General features: G+C 51.6%; 1 protein-coding gene across 3 annotated transcripts; it reads right to left on the minus strand.

Moving 5' to 3' along the window:
- Positions 1 to 2290: 2290 nt before the first annotated feature.
- DYNLL2 (dynein light chain LC8-type 2) lies at positions 2291 to 10970 on the minus strand. Of its 3 annotated transcripts, none has more exons than XM_073879561.1 (3): positions 10489 to 10970; positions 6337 to 6475; positions 2291 to 4392 (listed from the first exon to the last, which is right to left on the minus strand). In XM_073879561.1, the coding sequence occupies exons 2-3, from the start codon at positions 6466 to 6468 to the stop codon at positions 4255 to 4257; spliced, it is 270 nt and encodes an 89-aa protein (XP_073735662.1). In that variant the 5' UTR covers positions 6469 to 6475; positions 10489 to 10970; the 3' UTR covers positions 2291 to 4254. The 3 variants fall into 3 exon arrangements, with proteins under 3 accessions (XP_073735662.1, XP_025706940.1, XP_025706941.1); XM_025851155.2 differs by lacking the exon at positions 10489 to 10970 and adding an exon at positions 9344 to 9630; XM_025851156.2 differs by lacking the exon at positions 10489 to 10970 and adding an exon at positions 6800 to 6880.
- Between the last annotated feature and the right edge of the window lie 769 nt (positions 10971 to 11739).

Genomic DNA, 11739 nt, shown 5'->3' on the forward strand with positions numbered 1-11739 from the left:
GGGAGTATCAGTGGAACCAGGGACTAGCTCCTGAGCTCAGAGAGCTGGGCCTCAACCTCAAGGATTATCAGTGAGACCACTGCTGCCAAACCCAGTTGAGCCCTTACGAGTCACAGTGCCTGGGCTCTAGAAACACTACCAGCTTCATGGGCTTTGGCAAATCACTCACCCTCTATGATTCAATTTGCTTCTCCAAAAATGTGGCTAATGACTGCTGGGTCTAGCTCAGAGGGGTGCTTCAAGGTTTCCAGGACATAAACAAACTGAAATGTTTTAAAATGTACTTTATGAACACATGCTTTCATTCTTCCATAGCTGGCAAGGGGTGACCCACTCACTCCTTTCCAGGCAGCAGGAAATTACACACAGGTTGGGAAGCAAGAGGGCATCAAGCCAGAGTCTCTTCAGGAAAGACTGGGCTGCCCTGAGGTAGGGGGGCTGCCCATGCTCGCTTACACTCTTCCTTTCCATTTGACCAACCAACATTTACCAAGCATTTACTACAGGACAAGTGCTTTTCTGTGTGAAGATAAGGCAGCGAAGGAAAGAGAAAATGGCCCTGTCACAGTTTATTCTAGTTGTGAGAGACCAACAAGTGAACAGCAAACATGTCAAACACTGGCAGGTTCTATGCTGAATTAAACTGGGTAAGGTGAGTAGTGGTGGTAGGGAGGCACTATTTCATACAGGATAACAGATGCCTGAGTAAAGACATGAAGGAAGTGAGGGGACAGTTTGGGGGACAGCCACACCTTAGGTCTAGGCTAGTGGACACTAAAATTCTGGAGACACACATATCCATGGCAACAGAGACAACTCCCTACCATGCTGGTTCGGTTTGCTCCCCTTGGATTTACTCTCCACTCTTCTCTTTCCTGCTCTGTTGCCTCCAGATTGCATCCCTGGGTCAGCCTTGCCATCTGCCTTTCAGTTATGTTTAGCCAAAGGCCCCAGAAGATTGAAGAGGATGAAAGGTAGGCTATGGACAATCCCGCTCTCTTTGCCTGGCCCCAGTTCTGACAGTGACGGCATTCCTCTATACCACAATGTCCATCTGCCTTCCACAGCTCCTTCTGGAACCCATCCCCACAAAGCCTTGCAGAATTAGCCTTCCAGATGTGCAGGTGTACCTACCTGCGAAGGGATATGTTGTCCATGGATACCAGCTGGATGGCCTCTCCCACCAGGGCAGGAAGGGGAGTTTGGGTGCTAGAGATACCCGTCACAGACAAAATGTGAACCATGGCCTCACTCCCATCCCTCAATGCTCCAGCTCTTATCAAATTATTCACACCAGCAAAAGCAGAAACAGAATTTGGGGGTTCTAGAGTCCCTTAGGACCTCACTGCCCCAGACGTAGAACCCTCTCCAAGATCCAGCCCAACTTCCCACCTGAAGGAATTCAATCTACTACCTCCAACAATCAATAGCTCATTACCCAATTTATTTCCTTGATTGTACATTTAGCACTATTGGAAAAAGCTTATCAATGTGTAGGCCTGCTCTACCTGATTAGACTATGTATGCCATTGAAGCACAGAACTTATCTTGCTCTCTGTGACAGCATCCTAGGCTCAAGCACACAAAACTCAGTAGATGTTTTTGCGTCAGTGACAACGGAAAGGAGTACAAAGCACCTCTGCTCCCTGACACTTCCACAGGGATTGTAACAACTGCTTGGCATCAGGGGTGGGCAGATACTCTCAGAAGTACTGCCCATCTCTTCAGGTGTGTGGGGGCAGGAGCCCCCAAGTGGGATAATGCAGGAGCCAGAGAATCACTCAGGTTTCTAAAGATCTAAAGATCCCCCACTTCTCCATTTCTAAGTGGCTACAGCCACTTAGCTGATAGTGTACAGGCCTCAGGGAAGCACAGAAGGAAGAATAGGAGGGCTACGAGCTCCTTGGCCAAAGGTTCTAAGAAGCTAAGCTCCTCCAGGTCCAAGACAGCAGCTGGAAAACTGCCATCTGGACCTGGGGCTGGAAAACAGGGAAGGCAACATGTGCTATACCAAAAACCCCAAATGTGGCTCAGCTGGCCATCTCCAACAAGGGACCTAGAAAGCCTTGTGGGTGAGTACTGCTGGCTCATTTTCCCAATTAAGGGGCCTCAGACTAGACCCTACAAATAAGACCTGATTCAAGCCCATCAGTCTCTCTTTACCTGATCTTCTCTTCAGCCCCCATTCCACTCCACCCTACCCTCTACCCCCACCCATGTGTGGCACCACTGTCACCAGGGCAGCCCTTTGGACTCCCCTCCCCTCCAAAAAACCCAAACAGCTCAGAAGTGCATCAATCGACCTTTAATGTCCAAAAGAGGCATGGATGCAGAGCATAGGAGATGTGGTGGGGTCTCAGCCCCTGCTCCAGAAATGAGGGAGAGATGAACACAAACCAGACATTTCCAACTGGCCACACAAGTCTGGGAAGGCAGGGGGAAACACAGATTTGGACATTCATAAAAAAATGAAACCTAAAACCAAGCACTCAATCTTGTGCCCACTGAAGGGTTTGATATGGGGAACTCACTCACCATCCCAGTACCCACCCTCCCCTGTCAGCATCAAAAAGAAAGCTCGGCACACACTAAAGGCTTGGGGAGGGGGAATTCTCCTGCCTCCCCACCAGCCCCAAGGATGGACTCAGAGAAAAAAAAAAAAAAAAAGAAATAAGAATGAGCTGGATCCCAACCACCCCCCTCCCACAGTGCCAACCCTACAATGAGAGTTTTAGATGCAATTTACAAGAATCAGCAGCCCTGTCAGCAATGACCCCCCCACCCCCATCCCTGTTTGATCAACAGACAAGATTTCCCCCTGCACTCTCCTTGGAATCTCCTCCCACTAGCGGCCCTGCTCACGTCCTGATACCTGGCTTCACCACTGCAAGACTAATCCCCTCCAAAGTTCCTCCAAAGGTCCTTGCAGCCCTTTATCACTTCCATCCCCACCTCCCATAAGGACTGCAACCACCCACAAAGTCACTTTCCCTCTCCACTAAGAATCAGTTCCAGGGCAGATGGCATCATGGCCATCTCCTCATGGGCTATCCTCCCAAAGCCTTCTGGGGAACAGACAGGCGGAGGGCGGGGTGGGGGGGGGGGGGGGGGGGGGGGGGGGGGGGGTTGACAACTGTCTTCACCCCCAAAACAGACACCCCCCAGAGATTAACATAAAGGCCCAATTAGAACTAACCGTGCAGCCTATCTACCCATACACCCTAGAGATTCCACACTGCCCTGCCCCTCCCTCCCCTCTATCCCAAACCGACACACACACACACACACACACACACACACACACACACACACACACACACACGAGAATCAAGGGAGACACTGATTTGGTTTGATTGCTAAGACTTAACTAAGGAACTACAGTCACCAGAAATTCCCTTGCCAGCCAACTAACAGGGGCTGCTCTAAGAGAACTCCAGAGGAATGAGAAAACCAAGGGCTAAGCAGGGAGCAGACAGAAGGAGAGAAGAATGAATAGAAGAAAAATCAAGCTAATCCTACCCCCAACATCCTCCTAGCATGAGCTCTGGCAGGAAGAATAGAAGAAGGTAATCCACAAAGACACAGCCCTTACTTAGAAACTCTTCTGACAAAGACAGCAAGACAAGTCTGCTCCCCACTCCCACACACCACAGACAAACACGTCTCAGGGCCCCTCAAAAGAATCCACCCCCACCCCACCCTCTGCCCCAAGTCGTGGAATCACAGTTCAGTGGAATATTCTCCCTGGTACTAGAGATCAATCCCCCTAGCCTCCTTCCTATCCCTCTCTCCTTGCCAAGCCTTATGCTGCCCCCAGCAGCCTCCCTGGCCCTTCCAAAGCAGCACCCACCACCAGGAGGTGGCTGCACAGTTTGAGTTCTGCCTCCAGAAACCGACTGCTCTCCCCCTGCCCTCCTAGTCTTACAGGCTTCGTTGAGGGCTTTTTTTTAGTTTACGTAGGGAGAGAAAGAGAAGAGGGAGGGGTGGGAGAGATTTCCTAGTGCAATACAACCAAAGAAAAGATTCTGAAGTCTTGAAAAATAAACATAAAGCAGCCTTCTTCCCCAGGCAACTAAACAGAAAGAAGTTTGGTTTTGTTTACTGCGACATACACATGAAATCGAGTATACAGTCCATGCAGTAGCACAGCCATTGGAGAGGACATCCTGATGCTGGCCCCGGTGCAAAACAGTCCCAGCAACGCCGCCTGCCTGCCATCGCTGCCGCCGCCACGGACACCTCCACTGCGGCCTCCTAGCCGGACTTGAACAGGAGGATTGCAACTTGACCCAAGTAAAAATAGATGAAGTGCTTTGTCTCGTGTGTAACATAGCTGCCAAAATTTCGGCCCACGATACAATGCCAGGTAGGGTTATATTTCTTGTCAAATTCCTAAAAAAAGAATAAAAGAGAGAGAAGAAAAGGTGATTAGGACAATTGGAAGATGAGAAATCAGAATAGGAATCTGATTAATTTAGTTATCACCCCCCCCCACCCCACCCCTAGCTCACAGCCTCAGCTCCCCAAACCTCAGGAGCTCAGGTTAAGGCTGGCTAGGACAACTCCTTCCTTCATTAATAATGGAACACCGCAAAGGCTCCATTATTTCTCTCTAGCACTTTACACCCCGATTATCTCTCCTCCTCCTCCTAGCTACCCTACTCCGTAGTCCACCCTGTGATTCTTTAGCAAAGGAGTCAGGAAAGCCCAGGGCATAAGAGACCACTCCAGTGTCACACAGCATGAGGAAAACAGAGGAGAGCCTCCCCGACTTGCCACCTGCTGCCTCCTACATTACTAAACCAGCATTTCCAAATGCCACGAACCAAGACCCTAGAGCCAAACATCAGGAGTACCAGGAAGCGGTTCTTTGTAAGTCAACGTTAAAGGCACTCTTGTGTGCCAGGTACTGTGTGGGCTATAAACAGCAGAACAAGGACATCGGCCATGAGATCAAGGCAATTCCCTCACTTCTCTCAGGGGCACAATTTCAGCATCAAAGCAACCTAGGAAATCCTTATGACCTAATCAGACAGGCAGTTCCCGGTCACTCCATAGATCCAGCAGGAAACAGATGGCTCAGTAGATGCACCCCGCCATGCAAGAGACCTCCACCATGGACCCAGCAAAGCTGCCAACCCTGGGACTGTCCCCCAGGTTCTTAACTTACAACTTGTTTGGCCTCCTCACTGCCCCCTACACCAAGGGACTCCAAGAGGTATTAGGGAACAGTGGGAAGGGGATGGGTCACGAAATCCAGCCCTAATGCTGACTCTCAAGACTCTGAAACATAGGACAGCCCTGGTCACTGCCCTGGTTCTCATTTTCCCCATCAGCAAAACAAAGAAGCTAGGCCAGATATAATCTAAGGATTCTCCTGACTCAGAGTCCATGATTCTGGATCCTCCTCCCTGTACAGGACAGGTAAGGCATCACTCAGCAAGGAGCCAGCACCCCCAGCTGGCTCTTCACCCACTGGCTCCTTATACAGATAGTCTCTCAGGACTCGAGTTTCCTCTTCTCATCCCACCCCGCCTAAGTAGGAAAGCAGATCTGTAAAATTTAAGGATGCCCTACCACCTCTGTGGACCAGAAAACCACTACACTTAGGCATCCCTTTTGGGATACTAGGGCTGAAAACATCAAAGACTAGGATTATGACACTAGCAGACATGGATTCTGACTGGGAATCAGAGGCCCTGGTACTACTTCTCACTTCTAGCTCAGCGGCTTCCTGTGTTAACCATATTCATTCATCCATTCGCTCAGGAATTTTTCAGGGACTAAACCTATTACCCCAATATTGCTCATCCATTTTTAGCAAATTATATATTCAAGCCCACCCTTAAGAAGGTGGGGAGAAAGAGATGATATAGTACCTGAGTCCTTTTCAAGAGAAAGAAAACTTCCTATATGATAGGGATTATTATAGGGATACCCCACTTTAAATGATGCAGTTCCTTGAAAAACTTGTATATGATCTTATATTATCTGTTCAATTATCCTTGATCTACATTTTGAACAGCTCTGAATTGAGCCAGTTACATTTGATACTAAGCTTCTCTCCCCAATGCCTTGCAGTCACATAATTATCTATAAACACACACACACACACAGACACACACATAAGCACACCTCAGCAGAGTTCCTATTAAGAACTCCTAAGGTGAATGCTTTGGCAAGAATCACTCCCTAATTCGTCTGCTTTGCAAGCTCGTGGGTTTTGTTTGCATGGACTATACCTGCTTTCCTAAGCCCTCAGTTCAGATCTCCCCGGGGCACAGCTCAGATGCCCATTCCTACCCCTAGCCTAAAGCCACAGCATTCTTGGCGCACCTTCTTGATATAGGCAGCAATGTCCTTCTCTATGTTGTACTTCTCCATAGCCTGCGTGGCGCAGTCGACAGCATCCTGTTGCATGTCCTCAGACATGTCTGCGTTCTTGATCACTGCCTTCCGGTCAGACATCGTGACACTGCAGAAGAAGCAGAGCGGTCAAACTGACAACCCCATACGCTATGCAACGAACATTAGCAGCTGAGTGTGGAGCCTCAGTGGGAGAACAGAGTACAGAAGGTGATGACAACAGAAAACACAGACATGAGGCATTATTAGAAGAGGGAGGTCCTAAGCTTTTAGCAAAGACCTGGTCCCCAAACCTGAGAAATACAAGGTAGATAGGAAAAAAAGACAATAAGCCATCAACTTTTATCATTTGTAAAATAAGGTTTTCCCAACTCTAAATTTATCTCTGATATTTTAAATAGCACCAATTGCCAAAATATTACAATATTATCACCTATTAACTGTGTCCTTGGGCAAGTTACCCTTTGTGCTTTCATACCATCACCTTGAAATGGAGACTACAGGGTTACTGAGGGCAAACCAGGTGGCCTTAACACCTGAACACAATAAGCTCTTGATTTAATGACCATTATTGCATCACTGGTAACACAGTGGAAAGAAGATGGACTAGAATCAGTAGGCCTGACTTCTGGTCCTGACTATGAACTCTTGTAGTCTTGGACAAGTCACTCAGTCTTACTGCATTCATTACTTCCATTTTAGCAACGAAGATAGCTCTCTATCAGGGGTTGTTGTAAGGATTAAGGTTATATGAGAACATCTGCAAACAAGGACAATCTACACTGAGGTCTGTTGGCCTGATTCAGCCCACCACCTGTTTCTGTAAAGTTTTACAGAACAGTCAACAATGGCAGAGTTGAGTAGTTGCAAGACAATGCAAGGCCTGTAAAGCCTAAAATATTTACTATTTGGCCTTTCACAGAAAAAGGTTGTCAAGGCCCAGCACTGACAGAGATAACAAAAGGTGAGGAATTATTTTAACAGCCCCGTTTCATATCCCTGCTATCTAAGCCTTGGCATTCACATTCTACAGCAACCAGAATTCTGGGGTAGACCTTGCATGGTCCGTTCCTGGGATGACAGGAATCCCAAGAAGGCTGGTCAGAACCTGCCTGGCAGTCTATAGCATGTGAGTGTTTTGCGTGAACAGAAGAGATGAGCTGCAAAAACCAATCCTCTGTCCTTGACCACATTCCCATCACACTGATCCCCCATACCCCCCCCAAAAAGAGGACTCTGTCACCCAGCCCAGTAGACAAAAGATGTCGTCATTCCAGCCCTGTCTGATATTAAGGCTACACAGGAGGCCTGCCTGCTCAAGAAGAGATCCCTGGTATCATTCCAGGCCACGCTGATCTCTGTGTCCACACTAGCCTGTGTACTGGGTGGACTGAAAGGGAAGCAAAACTCACGATTACTCCTTTAGCCTGCACCAGATGCAAAGGAAGCATACATGCCAGCTGCCAGCCACACAGCCCCTGACCGCACCTAAGGCACTTCAAACTAAACAGGGCTGGTTCTACTTCAGCAGAGACTGTCAGAGGAAAGGGCTAGCGGACCAGCAAAATCTGACCCCACACCCCTACGAGGAAAAGTCAGAGCTTCAAAGAGTATGTGAGCACCACCAGGTGCTGAGGAAAAGGTCAGGAGAACCCTGTTCAAGGCCTGACTGGCTACCTACATGACCTTGGGCAAAGCAACATTCATTTTATAAAAACGGATAGTTGAAATAAGATAAATGGGGAAACTTCAATGAGTTTGAAAAGATATACAACAGCAGAAGAGGAAGAATGTTCTGATTATTATAAGGCTCTTTATATTTGAAGAAAACTAGTGTCACCTGGTGGCCTATTCCAGGTTACCACTCAGAAGGGGGCACTGTTTACAAACGCAAGGGTGGGGGTGGGGCCTGGTTAGAGACTGTGAAGTTAAAGCATGAAATTGGCACCGGTTTTCCCAGCAAGCTCACCTGCTCCACCGCCTCATCCCCAAAGTCCAAAGGAACAACTTTGTCACAGTAATTAAAAGCCACCTTACTCTCTAGTAGCAGAGAGCCTGCGGTTACATAACGTCGGTCTTGTGACTACAATGCTACGATTCTTCACCCCTGGGCCCCCAGGCGTCTGAGGGCTGAGGCCTAGCCCCAACCTGCCCTGTCCAAGGTGCCAGTGAGAAAAGGATAAGGAGGTGCCTGGCCTACCCACCTCCCTCCTGGGACAAAAAAGCAAGGAACCTGGGCCTCCGACAAAAGGTGACCAGAAGGCCCCAGGCCAGCTCCTCAGTTAAAAGCCAGGAGCTCTTTGAAAAAGCGAAGAGGGCACTCCAGGACAGCTCCCCATCCCCTATCCCCGGTTTTGCGACAGGAAAGGCCAAGTCTCCGAAAGACCTGGACCACCCTCCCCAGCCCCCAACACACACAAATGCTGGTATTTCCTCCCCTGAGATCTCCAAGGGGGCTCATCCCTCCACCATGCCATCCTCCGGAGAGCTGCGGCCCCCAAAGGCCAGCACCTCGGGCATGAGAAAGCATCCTCCCCCCAACCTCCGCCCCGGTGGGTCAGCCGCCCTCCCCCGCCCGGCCTGGAGCAGCGCCGGAGTGACTGGGCGTCCTCGCTGCAGGAAGGACGCCCCAGAGGGTGGCGGCGGCAGGAGGCGCCGCGTCACGCCCGAGCCCTCTCCACCCCCTCTCCCTCGGCCCCGAACACCAGAGGCCTCCACGCAGCGCAGGGAGACTCCCGGGAGGGCGGGGGGGGGGGCGCGGGGAGGAGGCGGGGAGCCGCGCCTCCGCAGCCCGGGCCCTCCGGCCGCGCCCGAGGGTCGCGAGGGCACAGGGTGGCGCAGCCCTGGGAAGGAGGGGCGCCGAGGGCGTCACGCCGAGGCCAGCTCTGCTCCGGGCCTCGGAGCTGGGCCCCGCGCGTGGGGCTGCACGCGACCGGCGCGGGCCGCCGCCCGGGGGACGCCTCCACCGACCGCTCACCTTCACGGAGGCTAGTCCGCGCGGGGCCCCGGGGGAGCAGCAGCGATGGCCTGAGGCAGGGCGCGGGCAGGGGCGGTGTCCCCTCGGCTCCTCCTGCAGCAGCAGCAGCAGCAGCAGCAGCCGCCGCCGCGGTCTCCGGCTCCCGCGGCCCCGGGCCGATCGCTCGCCGCCGCCGTCCGCCTTTCGAGCTTCCCCGGCCGCCCGCGCTCCGCCTCGCGCCCGCCGGCCAGCCCGCCTGCTCCTCGCTGGCGCCTCGCTGCTCCGCTCCGCTCTGCCGCTGAGCACGGCCGACGCGCGGCCCCCCCTGAAATAGCGCCCCGCCCCCGCCCCCCCGCCGCGCGCGCCGCCGTCCGCGCTCCCCATTGGCTGCGCCCGCCCGGCCCCGCACTGCGGGCTTCTCCCCGCGCCGCTCTCGCCCCACATCTTGTTTCCTCCCACAATGCCTCGGGGCGGAGGGAGGGGGAGCGGGAAAGGGTGGGGGGAGGGAGATGGGGCCTTAAGAGAAAGGAGAATGCAGACCCCTCCACCCAGGGCTAGGAGGCAGGCCTAAAAAGGAATAAGGAGGCGAGGCCTAGAGAGAGGGAGGGGTGTAAAGACCCCAATGCCAAGAAGAATAAAGGGAGAGAGAGGGATGGAGATTTCAGACCCTGGGAGTAGATGGGGAAGGTAGAGATCCTAACCTGAGGAAGAGGAAGGGAAAGGAGGTGAAGTCATCAGCCTCAGAGGAGAAGACAGGACACCCCTTCCCTACCCCCAGATCTGTTGGAAGGAGAGGAACAGCCAGCTCTATGGAGAGGTAAAGGCATAAACAGCCCCAGGGCTCCCCTCCCCTTATATTCAGGAAAAGTCCCTTCCCCACAGCAGCTCAGCCTTTGTTCCCGAGTCTCAAGGCCACAGGACCTCAACTCCCAGCTGGAGCCCCAGCTGCTGTTTATCATCAAGAGCAATATGGAGGCAGACCCTAAGCACAGTTGTGAGAAGGGAGGTTGGTCTTTGGCACGCAGGTTCCTGGAGTAGAGGTGAGAGTAAGCCATTTCTGGTTGGTCAGGACCTGTCGGGGAGTGCCTAGAACCCCCAAGAAGAGCGAACTGTAGTCTGGCAGAGCTGTGAGGAAACTTAAAATTCAGCCCATCCATATTCCTCACCTTACAGAGGAGAGAACCAAAGCACAGAGGGGGCAGAGCCCTCCCCAGATCACCGCAGGTCAGGCCTGGTCTGGGCTTCTAGGCTGAAAAGTGGTGCTTCTAGGCAGTGGCCCCTCTGGTGGCTGAAGAGGCTCTGTGGGAGTGTGTGTAAATGCCTGTGAACTTGGGGAGAGGGCCTGCCCTCCACTCTACCCCACCCACCTCCAGAGAACAGGATAAGTCTGCCTTTATCTTCCCCTCTGTTTCACAAAGGAAGTGTCTACCTAAAGGGGTGGTGAGAATCTTTATAGGGAGCCACGCATTTGGGCCACACAGTGAGGATTAAGAAGCTCCCCTTCCCATCATTTTCCCCTCATTGCCCCAAACTTTGGTCAGGAAGTCGGACTTGCTCTGGCCGTGGTCTGCTCTGGTGTGCAGCATTATAATTTAATATTCATTATGTGTCAGGGGAAACCTGGAAAATCATGCCCTCCCACTTCTGCTTTCCACAGCTCTGTCATCTCCCAGCCTCAGTTGGCCTTCCAGAGAAACAGACAAGCCTTGATGTATCCCCTCACGCCCGGGGTATTCTGATGTCAGCCTCTGTGTGAATGAATGGGGGGCGGGGCACATCTGGGTGAGAGGGAGGAGATGAAGGATACTTGATCACCTTAAGGCTTGTGGAGAGCTGGCATCATGGACTACTGGGAAGAGAACTTGTACCCTCTTTCTCCAGTGGTCATTAGCTTCCAGCCCATTCTATGGCCTGAAGGTCAGAACTGCCATGTATGGTTGTGCAGGTTGTTCACTACACAATGACATTCAGCCTAAAGAGCAAGTGGCAGCTAAAATATAGCCTGCACTTCACTTGCTAAGCTGTGTGCCCTGGTACAGGCCAGTGTTCACCCAAAAGATGCATACTTTTTTTCAACTGTGCATAAAGGTGACTGAACTAGTGGTGGTCCTTCCAAGGCCATACTGCTGGCATAAAGATCCTCCCTCTCCCTGGCCCCATTGCCTAGAGTAGCAAGTGTTTGGTCATTCCCAGTCCTGGGAGATGGTGGGGTGGAGGTAAGGGCACAGAGAACTTCAACTCATAGGCATCAGAACAAAGGCTTTGACTTTTAAGAAATGTGGGTGTCCGCGTGTGTGTGAAATATGTGTGAGAAAGACTTAAGGCTCTGGGATGTCAGGAAGACTTGCTAATAATAGTATGGTTTATAGATAATAATTAATACTGTGCCAGGCTCTAGTCTAATTGTTTTCAATGTA

Source organism: Callorhinus ursinus, unplaced genomic scaffold (assembly GCF_003265705.2).
Source record: "Callorhinus ursinus isolate GAN/ISIS: 27379988/994484 unplaced genomic scaffold, GSC_fseal_2.0 scaffold34, whole genome shotgun sequence".
NCBI classification, from domain to species: domain Eukaryota; kingdom Metazoa; phylum Chordata; class Mammalia; order Carnivora; family Otariidae; genus Callorhinus; species Callorhinus ursinus.

What these genes read in the sequence shown, in the direction of transcription:
- DYNLL2 (XM_073879561.1), bottom strand. Translation starts at nt 6,468, where the DNA reads ATGTCTGACCGGAAGGCAGTGATCAAGAACGCAGACATGTCTGAGGAC. An exon ending in TTGCTGCCTATATCAAGAAG is followed by an intron (nt 4,393 to 6,336) that starts GTGCGCCAAGAA and finishes TTCTTTTTTTAG; the next exon opens with GAATTTGACAAGAAATATAA.